Source organism: Musa acuminata, chromosome BXJ1-9, assembly GCF_036884655.1.
Source record: "Musa acuminata AAA Group cultivar baxijiao chromosome BXJ1-9, Cavendish_Baxijiao_AAA, whole genome shotgun sequence".
Lineage (NCBI taxonomy): Eukaryota > Viridiplantae > Streptophyta > Magnoliopsida > Zingiberales > Musaceae > Musa > Musa acuminata.
Genome location: NC_088335.1, coordinates 12332151 through 12352577, shown reverse-complemented (window position 1 = coordinate 12352577; position 20427 = coordinate 12332151). Strand labels below are relative to the sequence as shown.

At 40.3% G+C, this 20427-nt stretch overlaps 1 protein-coding gene across 1 annotated transcript; it reads left to right on the top strand.

Moving 5' to 3' along the window:
- On the top strand, positions 1-718 carry LOC135594075 (cysteine proteinase inhibitor-like). Its single transcript, XM_065084498.1, has 2 exons — positions 1-216; positions 533-718. Exons 1-2 carry the CDS (start codon positions 1-3, stop codon positions 716-718), a joined length of 402 nt encoding a protein of 133 aa, XP_064940570.1.
- Positions 719-20427: the final 19709 nt, after the last annotated feature.

Genomic DNA, 20427 nt, shown 5'->3' with positions numbered 1-20427 from the left:
ATGGCGGATTCTTACTTGGCTCTTCGGTCCCGGCCGTCACTGCTCCTCGTCCTCCTCGTTCTACGCTGCTTCTCTCTGTCCGTGGCGACGGCGTCGGATCCGGACGCGACGGTGACCGTCGGAGGGATCAGCGACGCGGAGGGGGCTCCGGTCGGCGCCGAGATCGAGCAGCTTGCCCGCTTCGCCGTCGACGAAGACAACAAGAAGCATGTCCTTGTTTGATCTCTTCTTCGCCTTTTCGCCTCTGTTGCGATTATTGGATCGTCTTCGAACTCCTTTTCGTTCTGTCGCTGGATTCTCTGCGTCATCTTTAAGGTGATTGTATGAATTCCAAGGTTATATATCTTCTCCCTTTATAGTTTTATTTTTTGAGACATATGGTCTTACATATATCTTTGATGCTTATCTGCTTTTTTGTTATCGTTCGATTTGCTTACTGTATTGAGTAATCGCTAACCCTAGATCATGTAGTTGGTGATCCCGCTGATCTTTCTGTGCTTGGTGCTTAAATCTTGTGTCTTTTGTGGCGAAGAATACCCTGTTGGAGTTCGCGCGTGTGGTCAAGGCGAGGGAGCAGGTGGTTGTGGGGACTCTTCACCACCTGACCATCGAGGTCATCGACGCCGGGAAGAAGAAGATATACGAGGCCAAGGTGTGGATCAAGCCATGGCTCAACTTCAAGGAGCTGCAGGAGTTCAGGCATGCCGGCGACTCCTAAGGATCCTGGCCTCGAGTGAGGCAATGTCACGCCATGAGACTGCAGTCTACATGCTGTTAGGCTTCTTTTTATTCTATGTATGAGGTAATATGAGGGTCTGAGACGATAAATTATTTGCAAGTAAGCATTTTTTTTCCTGTGTATTTTGAATTCCTCGTTAAGTTTTTGAATGAATGACGGATGCGTTGTGTAGAAATCTATATACCATCAACTTTCTGTTCATTTTGAAGTCTTGACAAGATTAAGGATAGAGTGTTGTAAAAGGAGGCATATTGGAAGAGGGAGAGACAAACAAAGAAATAGGGTTGGAATGGATTGATTTAGTGAGGATAAGACAGAAGAAAAGTGACCAATGCCTTACTGAAAACGAATTACTTGTCAATCTTACTGATGTTATGATGGCAGAGCATGGATCCCTGGGCATATGAATAGGGAAACTAATCCATTGCCATATTACATAAAATGGACTGGACATACTACGGTGTTCTGCTAAGCTTCCAAGTGAGACTTTTGTACTTTGCTTCACATTTCCTCTTGTTTCTCAGAATAATTAATGATGATGTCAATTGTGAGAATGATAACTAGAACTAGATTTTGTACAATGACCCGAACTTGTTACAAAAATGGACCATTTGATGAGATATATTGGAGTTGGGTTCCTGGTTCAGCTGACTAATGAGATTGTTTTTCTTTATCAGAATTTTGTTTTTACGAATCCCTCAGAAGTTCGTTACTGCCTACAGGTTCATCAATTTTTTTGTGAACAATTCCATGGCTTATGTCTCTTTCTGCCTACAGGTTCGTATGCTAGGTATGCTGACAAATGCTTTTTTAGATTTTGAAAACCTTTGCTCAAGTTCTAGCATAGCTATCAGCAATTCATGGAGCTTCTTAAGTTTAAAATTTATCGTCTTGAAATTGTCTTATTGAATATGATATTGATATTCTATCAAATTGTTAAGTTTGCAAGTTGCATTATTTTTGTTATAAAGTCTAGCAGACATTATAGGGCCCAAAGGTATGTGTTCTGATCCAAATTACTTGAACTGAAAAGAGAATTGACAAATTAATCAGAACCTGATTTTTCCATGAGTTGTCATAATATAGAAACTTGAAACTGTTATGGTCATCATAAGAGTAGATATCAATTAGCAAGCACCACTGGAGTATGACTAGAAAATCCATCAAGTATCAAATCTCTGATTCTAGGGATCTCTCTTTCAAAATGCAATATCTCATGATCTTTCAGCTGCTCCTACCTCTCAAAATGTCTCATACATGATTGAAGATTAATGCAAGACCGCTTATGGACTGCCTTTCAGAGTATTTCGATCCTAATCTATCTGTAGATACTTTTAACAAAGGGTTAGGTCAAAGGTTGGCTAGTAGTGAAGATCTAGAAAGCAGAAGGAAATTGTTATAATATTTAAATTAAACTTGTGACTTCTAGGACATATATCCTGATGCTTATCAGTCCTAAGATTAACATCATCTGCTGTTTAGATCTGAGAAACGGTTTTACGAATGAAAATACGTGTAGATTTTTTTGTGACCATCAAAAAGTTTGAGAAAAATAAATTTTCTGTAGTGAAGTAAATTGGCAACATATGTCTGGTCCACTGAAGGGGGTAGGACCAGATAGCAGACTAGTCACAGCATACCAAAGGGAAATGATAACAGAACTAAATTATTTAGAGGTTAAAGAAGGAAGTGAAAGGAGAGTTAATTAGAGGAACTCGAAGCTGCATTCAATTGGTTCAGAATCAGTTGAAGACTTGATTGATTACTATGCATTCTGTAGAGACCCTAAAGATAAGAATTCCATCCTATCTTTTGACCTTTCTCCCAGCTGAAAATTGGAGATTTGCTTACCCAACTCAATTTATATCTTAAAAATCATCTGATGGGTCTCAGAACTTCAAGTGATGATGGTGTACTAGACTCATTTGTCATATTTTGAGGGTTGGAAACATTATCTATAATTAATTTAGTCATGAAGACTTTGTTAGATCACTGTAAGGTCCTGGGGTCAAAACTCTTTTTCACCACTTAACCTTTACAAAAGGAATTGTAAAGGAATGATGTAGTAAGATCTATAAAAGATTAAAAAAAAAAACATGCAAGATCTCTCAACGATAATAAGAGGATTCTGATAGTAGCTTACCATGTCCCTCTCATGAAGTCCTGCAATAGCACTGTCTCTAGGAGTAGAGATGTGGTGTTTATCTTGTGTTGTCTCAAACAGATTTTGACCGTCAAGAGGCTGCAGTTTTGCATGTTTCATGCTGTCTTTTTTTTTACATTTGATTGACAACAGTAGAACATTTCTTGGAGTTCCTCCGCTGTCCATGCCCGAGTAGATTGATGACAACAGAAGATGCCAACCAATACATGGGATTGAACACTTGATCTTCTGAACTGCATCCTTATCCTGTAAACAGATGGTGGCGACCTTTGTACTTCTTTTTACTTCACAATTTACTGTTATTTATTGAAGTAGGTCATGTTTATGGTGCTAAATATTTTATGTAGTTCTCCTATTCACAGGTTGTTAAAAGAGTTGGGACTTTCAAGATAATATGAAGCAGATGCGGCAGAATCATTTAGATTCCATCTGATATATATGTGGATGTTTGGTTATATATAATTTACATTATTGAACCTCATGGCTCAAAGTTGTTACAATCAATTAGGCACTAAGAGAGTGGTGAATTAGTGTTTACCGTTTCGATAAAACATGTATTTAAAAGTAATAAGAATAATAACTTAGAGTAAATATAAAGTGAAGTGAGCAGCTAAGTAAAAAAAGTACGTAGTAAGAAAAGAACATATTAGATTTATAGTGGTTCAGTCGTTGTGACGTATGTCCACTTCTGATTCTTTCTCTGTCGAGATTATCAGCGTCTACTAATGGTCTTCCTTCAATAGGTTAAGATCAACCATCTTCTTGCAATGTTTTTCTCTTTTCATGGGCTTAGAAGACAACTCTTACAAGCCTCACACCTTGAATGATTATACAGCTAAAGAGAGAGGAGGACTCTTTGTACTTTTATAACACTTTTACACCTCAACACTTAAAAGATTTTTTCACACTTTGTTGCCACTTTTGTTGTTCTTTCATGCAGAAAGGAGTGAGATATTTATATGTCCCAATGGCTTCAAAATTAGAGCAAAAAAGTGTCTTATCCTCGGTTTCCGAGGTACTGATGGTACCACCGCCTACAGACTAACACTGGATAGTACCACCCCCCAATCTGGTGGTACTATCGCCTGACAGACTAACACTGGGTGGTACCACCACCTAGTTTGGCGATACTACCGCTTGACAGAGTCTCGGAGACTAGGCTCTAGCGGTACCATCGCCTAGTTTGGGTGATACCACTGCCCAAACCACTTGGGAGGTTGAGTCTCAAGCGGTTCCACCGCCTAACGTGGCTCCAGGTCATTGTTTGGGCCATCGGTTCGGCCCAAACCAAATGATTATAAAGCTAAAGAGAGAGGAGGACTTTTTGTACTTTTATAACACTTTTACACCTCAACACTTAAAAGATTTTTTCACACTTTGTTGCCACTTTTGTTGTTCTTTCATGCGAAAGGAGTGAGATATTTATATGTCCCAATGGCTTCAAAATTAGAGCAAAAAAGTGTCTTATCCTCGGTTTCCGGGGTACTGATGGTACCACCGCCTACAGACTAACACTGGACAGTACCACCCCCCAATCTGGTGGTACTATCGCCTGACAGACTAACACTGGGTGGTACCACCGCCTAGTTTGGCGATACTACCGCTTGACAGAGTCTCGGAGACTAGGCTCTAGCGGTACCACCGCCTAGTTTGGGTGATACCACTGCCCAAACCACTTGGGAGGTTGAGTCTCAAGCGGTTCCACCGTCTAACGTGGCTCCAGGTCATTGTTTGGGTCATCGGTTCGGCCCAAACCAACCTTGAATTAGGCTCAATTGGCTCCTAACTAAGTTAGTGGGATTACCTCTAATCCTAACTCAATCTAGGTTCTAACTACAATAATTAAGGTATTAACTAAGTAATCTTTGTCCGGTATGTCAATTGTTCTTCCAGTGAAGTCTCGATAAACATCCAGTGAACTTTCGGCATGCTTTTGGCAAACTCCCAATGAACTCTCGATGAGCTCTCGATGAACTCTCGGCTAACTCCCGATGAAATCTCGATGAACTCCCGATGACCTTTCGGTGAACTCCCGACGCATCGTCCGAATCTTCGTCATATCGTCTGATCTTCGAATCCGGCCCAATATCTGCTTTATGCCTTATCTATTATCATAGTTAATCCTGCAACACATTTCTCAACATATGGATTAGATCAATAATTTATCAATTGATTTCATCATCAAAATTCGAGATTCAATAATCTTCCCCTTTTTTATGATGATAATCAATTGATAATGGAGTTAACCTTAACTCCCCTATCTATATGTCATATTGAGATAAAACAAACTTGAATTCAAAATGAGTCACAACCTTTGAATTCAAGTTAAATACTTTCGATCATAGTGATCATATCAAACTTTCAATATGTTGGGCATCATTTCTAGTTTCAAATTATCAAAATGTAACATGCATAATTTCAAAACATTTCATATCATCCTTACTTCATGCATGATACCAAAAATAAATCAACATCACTTTAGGTATAATATACATGATGCTAAGATATTGAAATTTGAAGCAATTATCACTTCATGCATTAAATCAATATTTTGATCATGATACTAAACATTTGTTATTTCCATATCATGCATGATGCTAAGGCATTAAAACTTCATGCATTAAATGAATTTTTTTATTATGATATCATTTATCATTTCATGATAATAAACATTCATCATTTCTCGATCATGATACCAATCATCATTTCATGATACCAAACATTCATCATTTCTCCCCTTTTATCATCAATAAAAAGGATAATCATTCAACAACTATTCAAGTGAGTTTTACACCAATTTATCCAAGCTAGCAAAAATGAGAAGTTAAGCAATAACTTTGCATGATAACTATTTTTGCTTTTTGAAATGGATAAGCTAGCATTTTTGCTTTAGATGTGCAAGAGTTTTTTTTTTTTTTTTTTTTTCAAGTTTCTTTCTTTCTTTTGTCATAAAAATAAGAAGAAGAGAAGAAATTCATTCATCAAGAAAAAAAATCACTAACCAAATCCAAGAATACTAAGTTTCTTGTAAATTGAATCAAGCTTCTACTTTTGCAAAAACAAAGGATTCATCATAAAAGATCAAATCCTTTTTCTTGTAAATTGAATGAAGAAGGATTCATAGGAATTGATTATCATATAGAAGATCAAGTCATTAATCCAAAAATTCATGAATCAAGACTCTTCCTTTAGGAGGAAGGACTCATGATCATCACATAAAAAATAAGGAATCAAGTTGTGAATATCAAAAGTCAATGTATCGAATCTTTTTTTTGTAAATAGCAAGAGGAAGGATTCATTTGAGACGATGTTGATTTAAAAGATAAATTCAAGTTACGAAAATCGAGAAGTGCGAAAAATTTATAAAAGAATTCATGTATTTGGAAGATTTAACATGCCTAAGTCTTAGAGTATTACATGCATTATAACATCATCAAGAGGTGCATCATAATATTGAAAAGCACATAACATCAAAAGGTACATCGTAGATACTATTGAGTTTTCTCCTTCATTAACTTAAAGAAAGGAGAAATATACAAACTATTCAGGTAGTGGTAAATTAAAATGTCTAAACAGAGTATCAAGTTGTTGATGAATTTGCTACATCCCGATTAAGATTTGATCTTGACGTAGTTCAATTCGATTCAGTCGAGTTACTATGGAATCAGTAGATGAGAAGGGTGCTGGCTTTGTTGGAGGTGTTGCCTCAAAAGGACTGGTATGAGGAGATTGACTTTCTCTATATATATGTATTTTTGGTTCTGGTTCAGGTGGGGGAGGATCAGTCCTCCTAGTTAATCTAATCCAAACCTCATTTCTTACTATACATCTCAATCTTCTTAACATATTTCTATTTATGACATTAAATTGATCTAATTTCAAGGTTTCTTCATTTGGTGGAATGATTATGTCATGCGCATGCATTAGTCTAGTAATCAAACCACTATATGGAAGCATCATATCTTTTGTTGAGAGTTCAATCATGTTTTGTTGTATCAGATATCCAAAATAATTATTATGTTCTACCATAATCTAATACATTGTTCCTGATTCCATTTGACTAACTTCATCGTGATGATGTTGTATTGGAAGTAGAATACTTATCACGATGTAATGAAACAATTTCGTGCTGAAGGACAACAAATGTTCATAACTTTTTGGAACGATAGACAAATTTAAGTTATTAAAGATAGTGCCTAACGCCTCAGAATATGTAACCCCAACAGATTCAATGTCCCATTGTCCTCTAAAGTAGCAACCTCTTCTTTTTTTGAAATTCCTATAAGATTACAAATTACACTATCTGTAATGGGTATATGATACCCTAAGAGATAAGTGGATACTTTATCGTTTTCATCCACATGCAAGTTGTTGTAAAACAAGTGAACAAGTTTAGGATTAATGGGTTCACTTATTTGAAGAATTAGAAGGATATCTAAGTTGGTAAACCGTTAAATTGGTTCTAAATTATTCAATTCTTCTAGATCTACATATTTTTTCTTATGAACAATTCTTCTAGATCTATGTTTTTTGGAAACCCAATGGAAGCAATGTAGATAGTTTTCTATAAGATTAAGGATAGCTAAGTATGCTCTAGTATTTCATAAAAAATTATGCATCATTATTTAAAACCGAAAGACACTACATAAACCATCTTTAATTGAAGGGTATCAAATATCGAAAAATCAAGATCATGATTAGGATAAAACTTATTTAAATTCAAATCATCAAATCATCAAAATCATTTTTAAGAGATTCAAAATGACATAAATATATTCATTAATTTCTTATTGAAAGCTTGATAAGATTTTAGGGATAGAGACATTTTCAAGAATAATGCATTCCCCTTTATTTTTATGAGTTTCAATTTATGTGATTTATTTCATGCTTTTGTCTTTTATGTCGAATAAAAATATGCATCATCGTTTAAAACTGAAAAACAAGATTTATCACAAAAATCATCAAGATCAAATGTGTAACACATAATTCTAAAACATAAGATTTCAAATAATTATTACATTATTAAATCATCAAGTATGATTTCATTGAATATAAAGCATATTCAATTAAAATCATTTTGTTACCGATAGTTCAAATTCTAATGATCTTTCCTTTATTGTTTTGGCTAGAGAGTTTTTATGAAATATTTTAGATTTTCGATCATAAGCCTTAAGCATTCGCTCTTAAAATATTATTTTTACTCCTAGCTTGTGATTGTAGATATATTTACAAGAAAAGGGGTTTTCTTTTATATATTAATTTAACCTTGGGTTCCTTATAAATAGATCTACCTGACTTATCATTTTGTATTGAGTCATTTAAGATTCATTTAGGGACCCAAATTAACTTGTATAGACTATACCTCTTAAATGGATATTTATGAGCATAATGTCTAAATCTGTAACAAAAGTTGTATTTGTTTCGAGGTGAAACATGCAAAATTGAACCTTTAACAAAGATGGTTAGCTTTTGGTGAGTGTTATTCACAAAGTCGATTCCATATTTTCTATAAACATAATCCTTTTTAGCAAGGATCATGTTTAAGGATTTACTTCATATTTCAAATTTTTCTAAGGTCTCATGTAGTAACAAAATTTTCCTTTTAAGCATTTCCAATTCCTTACATTTTGTGCAAGGAGATAATATTTCATTATCATGCTTAATATTTAATCTATTGAATTTACTAACAATAGAGGCATGCTCTTTTTTTAATAATTTATACTTTTTGCTAATTAATTTATGTTCATCAAATAAATCATGAAAAGTATTTAACAGTTCATCAAAGGATAAATGGGCTTCGATTGAATTACTTACCTCGTTGCCAAATTGCCATTAAAGCGTAGTTAGCAACTTCTTTATTGGTTAGCTCCTTGCCTTCGGATGCACTTGAATCATCTCAAGTAGCTTTTAACGCTTTCTTCTTCTTTGGTTGCTTCTTCTTCACTTGGGAACATTCACTTTTGAAGTGCCCCGGCTTCTTGCATTCGTAGCAAATTATTTGGTTCTTTTTAAGTTTATTTTTATTTTTAATATCATATTTATTTTTGTTTCTTTTTATGAATTTTTTAAATTTTCTTGTTAGAAGTGCCAAGTTATCATCGTCATCATCATCATCACTTAAGTTTTCTTTTAAGTAGTCTTCTTGAGTTCTTAGTGTCAAATCTTTCCTGTTCTTTGGAAGGTTGTTCTCAAATTCTTCATGTGCATTACAAGTTATTTTGTAGGTCATGAAAGACCCGATAAGTTTTTCGAGCCGAAAGTTGTTCATGTTGGGAAATCATAGGGGGGGCGACATCATATGCGCAGCGGAAGAACAAGAAAAACAAAAATCCCCGATTCCCAAAAGATGTTCATCGCCGTGCGAAGATTGGTGCGCAAAATCCGCAAAAACACAAAACTGCGTATAGAGATTGTGTTACCTAGGGAGATCGTATATCCCTGTTTCCTTGCAGATCCTTAGGAGAGGGTGAAGGAGGTCAAGCGTCCTCCTCTCTAGCGGTGATCCACACAACAGGGTTGCGACGACGCTCCTCAAAACTCCAGGCCTACTCTGAGGTGGAGAGGGAGAGGAGAATAGGAAGGGCAAGCAAAGACTCTAGCCTATGAGGCTGTGAATCCCTCCTATTTATAGAGATCCCGTGTCAAAACCCTAATGGGTCCTTCCCTAGTGGGTATTGGATCTGCATCCAATAAGACAAGGGCTCCGTCGGATATCTCATATCCGAACCTCTACTCATCGCAATGCCTACCATATGTGTGTGACCCTCTAGGCCCAATATCGAGCTGGCCGTGAGTCATATCTGTCAGAACTCCTTCTGACTGAGTGAATTATTATCTCTGTAATAATTCACTCGACTCATCGACTACGGAAGTACTAGGCCACTACGCCGTAGTCCCCAGACGATACAGGGGAATCCAATCCATTGGACCTGTCTGTCCTCAGTTACCATGTACCTATAGTCCCTCATCCATCTAATATCCCAGAGACCGTATATCGAGCATGGTGCTGTCAGACCCATACGGTTTCTACTCGAGTCTCGCTCTAATCGGATTCTCCCGGAGAACTCTTTCTCTCTCAACCCGAATGACCCTGGCCAGGGATTTGTCTGAGCAAGAACACATAGGATATTCCTCTCATGACGCCGAGAGTGGATGATCCTCTATTGACACTCAATAGCCCTCGTAAGGTCGACTACCACTCCCAATGACCAGCTGTACTAGATCTGGGGACAGCCAAACCTATAAGTCTGGTATCAAAGAGTGGAGCACTCATACAGGACATCCTTGGTGTCTCAAGTCTAAGGACCAGATACACCACTAGGACTACGGAATTGCTGTCTGACAATAAGGCATCATCAACCATCCAGCATTCCGTAAGCGGATCAATCAGTGAACTCATTCTCCAATGAGCACCTGTACTGTATCCCTAGTGTCCCTACACGAGCAGCTATGAGACCAGCTGCATCCATCATATGGACGGGTATACAGCACACCAGTCTATCCGGTTATCACGATGTCCCTCTCGAGTAACCTATGACCGGGATTATTTAGGATATGTGTTTAAAGGTGAATCGATCTCATTATCGTGATCTCATCACGATCCGATTCCCATTGCACAAATCCAAGGACATCACAATATATATGCATTTATGCAATAGTTATAAAGTGATATACGCCAAAATATAATAAGCAAAAAGATTCTGTATCAAGTCACACGTGCCATCACTCACGTGATTGGCTTGCTGGGCACCTATGACTAACAATCTCCCACTTGACCTAAAGCCAATCACCTATGTGTCTGATCCCCATCAGACCCCTGTGACGCTCAAAGACAATCTGAGACAACGGCTTTGTCAGTGGATCTGCAATGTTATCTTCGGATGGAACTCTTTCCACTGCTACATCTCCTCGGGTCACGATCTCTCTGATAAGCTGGAACCTCCTCAGAACACTTCTGATAAGACCCGGGTTCCCTTATTTGAGTAATCACCCCATAGTTGTCGCAATATAAGGAAGTCGACTTGTCGCTATCTGTATCGACTCCCAAATCTGTGATGAACTTCTTCAACCAGACTCCCTCCTTTGCTGCATCTGATGCAGCAATGTACTCCGCCTCTGTGGTCGAGTCAGCAGTGGTATCTTGCTTGGAACTCTTCCAGCACACTGCTCCTCCATTCAAGGTGTACATATACCCTGAATTCGACTTGCTATCATCGACATCAGACTGAAAACTTGAGTCAGTGTAGCCTTCAACCTTAAGGCTATTACCTCCATATACTAGTAAAAGATCCTTAGTCCTTCTCAAGTACTTAAGGATACACTTTACTGCTTTCCAGTGCTCCAAGCCTGGATCCGCCTGATACCTGCTCGTGACACTCAGAGCATGCGCTATATCAGGCCTAGTACATAGCATGGCATACATGATAGACCCTATTGCTGAGGCATAAGGTATCATATCCATGTTCGCCCTTTCTTCTGGAGTCTTTGGGGACATACTCGTAGAAAGCGATATCCCATGTCTCATCGGTATGAGACCTCTCTTAGAATTTTCCATGCCAAACCTTTTGACAATAGTTTCTATGTACCTGGACTGGGACAAGCCAAGCATCCTTTTGGATCTATCTCTATAGATTCTAATCCCCAAGATATAAGATGCTTCTCCTAAGTCCTTCATGGAGAAGTGTCTAGATAACCAAGCCTTTACTGTGGATAGCATTCCTATGTCATTCCCAATGATGAGGATGTCATCCACATATAGCACCAAAAAGCTAATAGCGCTCCCACTTACCTTTCTGTATACACAAGGCTCATCTTCGTTCTTAACGAAGTCATAAGATCTGATTGCCTCATCAAATCTTATGTTCCAACTTCGGGAAGCTTGCTTTAGTCCATAAATGGATCTAAGCAACCTACACACCTTATCTGGGCAGTTCTTGGACACGAATCCCTCAGGTTGCATCATATACACCTCCTCCTCCAGGTTCCCGTTGAGGAATGCGGTTTTCACATCCATCTGCCAGATCTCATAATCATAGTGTGCTGCAATAGCCAATAGAATTCTGATGGATTTTAGCATTGCTACGGGTGAGAAAGTTTCGTCGTAGTCAACACCTTGCCTTTGACGATACCCCTTAGCCACTAGCCTTGCTTTATAGGTCTCTACCTTTCCATCTACTCCGATCTTTTTCTTAAAGATCCACTTGCAACCGATGGGTACAATACCTTCGGGTGCATCAACTAGGTTCCAAACCTTATTGGAGTACATAGAATCCATCTCAGAATTCATGGCTTCTTGCCACTTCCCGGAGTCTATACTCATAATAGCCTCCTCGTAGGTCTGAGGATCAATATCCTCTACATCCTCTGCTCTAATATGTCCCACATATCTCTCAGGAGGATGGGATACTCTATCAGACCTGCGTAAAGTTGATACTTGTGTATTAGGTACCTGAACAGACTCGGGCTGTAGAGTGGTGCTTGAGCTTGGTTCCCTAACTTCGCTCAACTCTATCATTCTCCCACTGTCTCCGCCAAGAATGTGTTCCTTCTCAAGGAACACTGCTTTCTTAGCTACAAAGACCTTTTGGTCCTCGAGATGATAGAAATAATACCCACAAGTTTCCTTGGGGTATCCCACAAATTTACATCGCCCTGTCCTTGATTCTAACTTATCGGGGTTGTGTCTTTTAACATGGGCAGAGCAGCCCCAAATCTTAACAACCTTAAGATCAGGCTTCTTCCCTTTCCATATCTCATATGGTGTAGACACTACCGACTTAGTTGGAACTCTGTTCAGAAGGTAAGCTGCGGTTTCTAGGGCATATCCCCAGAATGAGATGGGTAGGTCAGCGAAACTCATCATGGACCGTACCATATCTAATAATGTACGATTTCTCCTTTCAGAGACACCATTGAGCTGAGGTGTATAAGGAGGTGTCCATTGGGATAATATCCCATGGTCCTTGAGGAAGTGAGTAAACTCTGTACTTAAGTACTCACCTCCTCGATCTGATCGAAGAGTTTTGATACTCTTTCCAGTCTGGTTCTCCACCTCGTTCTTATACTCTCTGAATTTCTCAAAGGCCTCGGACTTGTACTTCATTAAGTACACATATCCATACCTTGAGAAATCATCAGTAAATGTAATGAAGTAGGAGTAACCTCCAATGGCATGAGTTGACATGGGTCCACATACATCACTATGTATGAGTTCCAACAACTCAGTGGCTCTCTCTCCAGTTCCACTAAATGGAGAGTTGGTCAGTTTTCCACGAATGCAAGGCTCACAAGTTGCATATGACACATAGTCGAATGGATCTAGATATCCATCATTTAGCAACTTTTGAATCCTTCTTTCATGGATGTGACCTAGCCTACAATGCCACAGGTATGCACTGTTCAACTCATTTCGTTTCCTTTTGGACATATTTATATTCATGATATGTGGAGTGGTGTCTAACATAAATAAACCATTATGCAATGTTCCTTTCGTGATGATCTTATCATCTAATAATATCGAACAACCATTGTTCTCAAAAACAAATTTATATCCACTAACTGTTAAACATGAAATGGAGATAATGTTTTTGATAATAGAAGGAACAAAATAACATGCATCTAATGCAATAAAAGCTCCACTAGGCAGATGTAGGGCGACCTCGCCAACAGCTAATACAGCAACTTTTGCTCCATTACCCATCTTGAGGTCCATCTCGCCTCTCTCTAGTCTCCTAGGCCTTGCCAGAACCTGCAACGAATTGCATATATGATAAGCACTACCGGTATCTAATACCCATGTGTTATCATAAGAGTCTGACAAATGGAGACTGATCATGAATGTACCTGAAGCTTCATCAAGCTTTTGTTTCGCCCTTTCTGCAAGGTACTCTTTGCAGTTTCTCTTCCAGTGCCCATCTTTACCATAGTGGAAGCACTGGCCTTTGTCCTTTGTTGGGTCTTTCTTAGCAACCTTTGCTTTACCTTGTTTGCCTTTGCCCTTTCCCTTCTTAAGGGACCTTTCTGCTTTCCTTTTCTTTCTGGTCTCACCAGTGTAGAGAACTGGCTTCTCTTTCTTAATAGTACTCTCTGCCTCCCTCAACATATTAAGGAGCTCTGGGAGAGTCACCTCAAGCTTGTTCATATTAAAATTCATTATGAACTGTGAAAAGGAATCTGGTAGGGACTGAAGCACAATGTCCACACACAAGTTATCCTCTAGGACCATTCCTAGACCTGTGAGTTTCTCTATCCACTCAATTATCTTTAGGACATGGTTCTGAACCGGTGTCCCCTCAGACATCCTAGCGCGGAAAAGGCTCTTGGATATCTCATATCGTTGAGTCCTTCCCTGTTCCTCAAACAATTTACGGACATGTAGGAGAATGGATCTGGCATCCATCTTTTCATGTTGTCTCTATAACTCTGGAGTCATAGAGCCCAACATATAGCACTGAGCAAGAGTGGAGTCATCAATGTACTTCACGTAGCGAGCGATCTCATCCTCGCTTGCCCCTTCTTCGGGCGTAGGCATCACTGTATCAAGGACGTACACGATTTTCTCCGCTGTGAGAACAATTCTCAAGTTACGGAGCCAATCCGTATAATTTGGACCAGTGAGGCGGTTGACATCAAGTATGCCACGTAAGGGATTTGAAAGCGACATTTTCTGAAAATAAAGATGTAGCAAAAATGAATAACATGCAGATTTTGCAAGAAATAAACTATCAAGATATGGACTTCTATCTTAATATGCTCCCACTATTTTACTAACGAGTCACATGACACCCTCAGCACGTGAAACGGAAGTCTCCGGCAGACTTCTAGTGGGGATCAGGATCCAATCAGCGTCTTAGTGTAACCTCGAGGGACTCGACCAATCACACTAAGCCTAAAAGGTAGACAACTCTTGCCGATCACAACTCCTTGTGATTCCCGTCCTGTTCGGCCTCCGAATCACCATGGCCTCGAGGGACTCGACCAACCATGATGCTCGGTTAAGTCAACACCTTCGTTACAAGATGAGTCTGATTTGATGATATACCCTCGAGGGACTCGACCAAGCATATCATGCCCTCAGGTCACCGGTGACATCTCTATGTCGTAAGCAAGATAGCGAATCGCGATATAGGTGAGTCTCGAGGGACTCGACCAACTCAACCTACACCGGGATTCGGTTCCTACTCATAACGATGGAAGGCCACGTGGGTCAATCTAATTGCCTCACGTTTACCGACTTAATATTATCGAGAGATGTTTCTATGATTTGGTCTCCTAATATGACATGTCACACATATGCATATTTAATATACATCTACATCGCATGCAAATATATATACATATCTAGTATGTGTATATGCAATCACACCAGATGATCATGGACCACAACCTAATATGATTAGGCCCGAGCTAGTAGGCCTAATCACTCACATCAAGATCTATGTGTGCAACGGTGCATCTACATGCCTTGTGATCGTCCATCTCGTCCTCGTCGGTTCCGTCGACATCTTGATGCATCTCCATGCATCACGATCGTCCGTCTCGTGGGCCCCGCTATGGCATCCACGCTCCCGCTGCGCCTCCTCATGTGATTACAACTTAATCATAGGCACGCAGGCCCGACAATAAACGAGAAATATAATGGAGGTTCGTAGACCTCAATAATAATAATCACAAGTACACACATCACACGGTCCATGATCATCCGTCCATACATCATACATCACATGTATAAATAATCATCATCATGTAGGACTACTAGATAATAATAAAAATAATAATCAACTAAACCTTTTAATTAATTAATATTTTCTGAAATCAGGGATATATAGGGAATTTTTCAATTCCCTAAGGGTATTTTCGTAATTTGGACAAAAGACAGAAACTGGAATTTCTCAAATTCCGAGGGGCAAAACTGTCTTTTGCCCAGAAAACCCTAATACCCTTTGCCCTTTTTTGCTGCTGCCGCCGCCGCCACCCTGCCGGCGGCGGCCTGTGCGGCGGGGCGAGGGCACTGCCCTCGCCTGCAGGCGGCACGCCCGCTGGCGGCGATGCCGCTGCGGGTGGGCGCCCCCTTCGGGCGCCGCTGCCTCCGCAGACGGTGCTGTACCGCCGGGCGGCCGCCCCTGTGGGGGGGTTTCGCCCGCGGGAGCAGCGGCGGCAGGCGCCGCTTCCTTTCGGCAGCAGGCGCCGCTTCCCTGCGGCGCCTCTGCCCGTGGGTTGCCAGCCCCGCCAACAGCAAGCCTGCTGCAAGCAGACCGCCGGCCGGCTACTGCAGGCACAGCGCTTGCGCATGCGCCGGCGCTGTGCTGCCTGGCTGCGGCTGTAGCTGCGGCTTCCGCTGCAGGTGGCTGCAGGTATGCAGATCGAGGGCAGCAACTGTTGCTGCCCTTCCTCGCTTTTGCGTCAACGATTTTGACGTCAATATTCTTCCTAAACACAACACACGCAGTTCAAAACCAATCATTCGCACGAACAACCTGGCTCTGATACCACTGTTGGGAAATCATAGGGGGGGCGACATCATATGCGCAGCGGAAGAACAAGAAAAACAAAAATCCCCGATTCCCAAAAGATGTTCATCGCCGTGTGAAGATTGGTGCGTAAAATCCGCAAAAACACAAAACTGTGTATAGAGATTGTGTTACCTAGGGAGATCGTATATCCCTGTTTCCTTGCAGATCCTTAGGAGAGGGTGAAGGAGGTCAAGCGTCCTCCTCTCTAGCGGTAATCCACACAGCAGGGTTGCGACGACGCTCCTCAAAACTCCAGGCCTACTCTGAGGTGGAGAGGGAGAGGAGAATAGGAAGGGCAAGCAAAGACTCTAGCCTATGAGGCTGTGAATCCCTCCTATTTATAGAGATCCCGTGTCAAAACCCTAATGGGTCCTTCCCTAGTGGGTATTGGATCTGCATCCAATAAGACAAGGGCTCCGTCGGATATCTCATATCCGAACCTCTACTCATCGCAATGCCTACCATATGTGTGTGACCCTCTAGGCCCAATATCGAGCTGGCCGTGAGTCATATCTGTCAGAACTCCTTCTGATTGAGTGAATTATTATCTCTGTAATAATTCACTCGACTCATCGACTACGGAAGTACTAGGCCACTACGCCGTAGTCCCCAGACGATACAGGGGAATCCAATCCATTGGACCTGTCTGTCCTCAGTTACCATGTACCTATAGTCCCTCATCCATCTAATATCCCAGAGACCGTATATCGAGCATGGTGCTGTCAGACCCATACGGTTTCTACTCGAGTCTCGCTCTAATCGGATTCTCCCGGAGAACTCTTTCTCTCTCAACCCGAATGACCCTGGCCAGGGATTTGTCTGAGCAAGAACACATAGGATATTCCTCTCATGACGCCGAGAGTGGATGATCCTCTATTGACACTCAATAGCCCTCGTAAGGTCGACTACCACTCCCAATGACCAACTGTACTAGATCTGGGGACAGCCAAACCTATAAGTCTGATATCAAAGAGTGGAGCACTCATACAGGACATCCTTGGTGTCTCAAGTCTAAGGACCAGATACACCACTAGGACTACGGAATTGCTGTCTGACAATAAGGCATCATCAACCATCCAGCATTCCGTAAGCGGATCAATCAGTGAACTCATTCTCCAATGAGCACCTGTACTGTATCCCTAGTGTCCCTACACGAGCAGCTATGAGACCAGCTGCATCCATCATATGGACGGGTATATAGCACACCAGTCTATCCGGTTATCACGATGTCCCTCTCGAGTAACCTATGACCGGGATTATTTAGGATATGTGTTTAAAGGTGAATCGATCTCATTATCGTGATCTCATCACGATCCGATTCCCATTGCACAAATCCAAGGACATCACAATATATATGCATTTATGCAATAGTTATAAAGTGATATACGCCAAAATATAATAAGCAAAAAGATTCTGTATCAAGTCACACGTGCCATCACTCACGTGATTGGCTTGCTGGGCACCTATGACTAACAGTTCAAGACCTTAGCTTCATAAATTACAGTTACTTTAGGATCCCAACTCTTTGGAAATGATCTTAATATCTTGTTAACAAGTTCAAAATTAGGAAAACTTTTACCAAGTGCTTTTAAACCATTGACGATATCCGTAAACCAGGTGTACATGTCTCCAATGGTCTTGCTTAGTTTCATACGAAACAATTTATAACTATGAACTAAAAGATTGATTTTTGACTCTTTAACCTTACTTGTACCTTCGTGTGTGACTTCAAGTGTATGTCAAATGTTATAAGTCGTTTCATAAATAGAAACTCGATTTAATTCATTTTTATCCAAAGCACAAAATAAAGCATTCATAGCTTTGGTGTTCAAAGAGAAAATTTTCTTCTCCAAATCATTCCAATCATTTATTAGAAGAGAAGACTTTTGAAATCTGTTTTCAACAATATTTCATAACTCGAAATCCATAAAAATAAAAAAAATCCTCTTTTCTAAGTAATCTGTTCTATTAAACATGGGAGGACGTGTGATAGAATGACCCTCTTGATTATCGATAAAATTCATCTCTCTTGGGTTTTAAACTAAATTAAGAGTTAACCTCGCTCTCAAACCAATTATTAAGATCAATACGACACTAAGAGGATGGGGTGAATTAGTGCTTACTACCAATAACGTCGATTTAAATTTAAATATCGTTCGATAAAATCGTTTCGACAAAGCCCGTATTGGAAAGTAATGAGAATAACGACTTAAAGTAAATGTAAAGTGAAGTGAGCAGCTAAGTAAAGAAGGTAAGCAGTAAGGAAAGAACACACCAGATTTATAGTGGTTCGGTCGTTGTGACCTACGTCCACTTTCGATTCCTCCTCCGTCAAGGTCATCGGCGTCTACTAATGGTCTTCCTTCAATAGGCAAAGATCAACCACCTTTTTATAGTGCTTTGTTCTTTTCACAGGCTTAGGAGACAATCCTTACAAAACTCACACCTTTTCTTGAATGATTACAAAGCTAAAGAGAGAGGAGGAGGAGGACTCTTTGTACTTTTACAACACTTTTACACTCCAACACTTAAAGATTTTTTCATACTTTGTTGCTACTTTTGTTGTTCTTTCATGCAGAAAGGAGTGAGGTATTTATAGGCCCCAATGACTTCAAAATTGGAGTAAAAAAGTATCTTATCCCCGGTTTCTGGGGTATTAGTGGTACCACCATCATTATTGGGCGATACCACCGCCTGCAGATTGATACTGGGCAGTACCACCGCCTAGTCTAGCGGTACTACCGCTTGACAAACTAACATTGGGCGGTACCACCACCTAGTCTAGCGGTACTACTGTTTGATAAAGCCTTGGAGATTGGGCTCTGGCGGTACCATCGCCCAAACCACTTGGGAGGCTGAGCCTCAAGCGGTTCCACCGCCAGCTCCGACGGTGCCACCGCTTAACGTGGCTCCAGGTCATTATTTGAGCCATCAGTCTGGCCCAAACCAGCCCTGAATTGGGCCCAATTGGCTCCTAACTGAGTTAGTGGGATTGCCTCCCAATCCTAATGTAATCTAGGTTCTAACTATGACAATTAAGGTATTAACTAAGTAATTTTTGTTCGGTATATCAATTGTTCTTTCGGTGAAGTCTCAACGAACTTCCGGTAAACTTTCGACACGTTTTTGGCGAACTCCCAACGAACTCTCGGTGTGCTCCCAATGAACTCTCAGCGAACTCCTGATGAACTCTTGGTGAGCTCCCGACAAACTCTCGGTTAACTCCCGATAAACTCTAGGCGAACTCCCGACGACCTTTCAGCGAACTCCCGACGCATCGTCTGAATCTTCGTCATATCGTTTGATCTTCCACTCCAACCCAATATATGCTTTTTATGTCTTATCCATTATCCTAGTTAATCCTATAAGGATTAGATCAATAATTTATTAATTAATTTAATCATCAAGATTCATCAAAAGTAAATTTGGACATGCTTGAACTCTGCCCCATTTGCATGTTTTTAGAGCAGTGGATGGAAAACAAAGGATTTCTCAGCATCATTTGACCCTGTGGATTCTTTAAAAGATCTATGGACTTGCATTTGAGAGCAAATCAAGTTATTTATTCAATCTGAAAAGAATATATCTCTCATTAGTCATATTTCTTGTGTCTGTGAGACTCTTGTCAGCGAAGAACCTTTTGCGACCCTGTCGGGTTCATCGACTCTCCTGTAACCATCCATGGTGACTCTGAGATCGAGAATTTTACGCATCTCGGATCGAGGGGTTTCATCGATCGTGTTTCTTATATTTTTGATATAAACTATTCCACTGTTCTCAACAAGTGACATCTATCGAAAATGAATCTTATCAAGTTGGTTCAACTCTTCATTTCAGGTTGACGTTTATCATAATATTTGAGATGAAGTCGTCTCCTAATTGGACCACTGACATCGAAATGTATATGGTCAGGCCGTATCACAAGAAATGTGGAAGAACCTCTCCAGATTGAATGCTATATCACTAACATGTCAATCCACCTGATGGTTTTGCAGGGAGAAATGATGAGCACA

Bases quoted from the DNA above. Each gene is read 5' to 3' on its own strand.
- LOC135594075 (XM_065084498.1), top strand. From the start codon at position 1: ATGGCGGATTCTTACTTGGCTCTTCGGTCCCGGCCGTCACTGCTCCTC. The intron at 217-532 runs GTTTGATCTCTT...TTTGTGGCGAAG, and splicing joins ACAACAAGAAGCATGTCCTT to AATACCCTGTTGGAGTTCGC.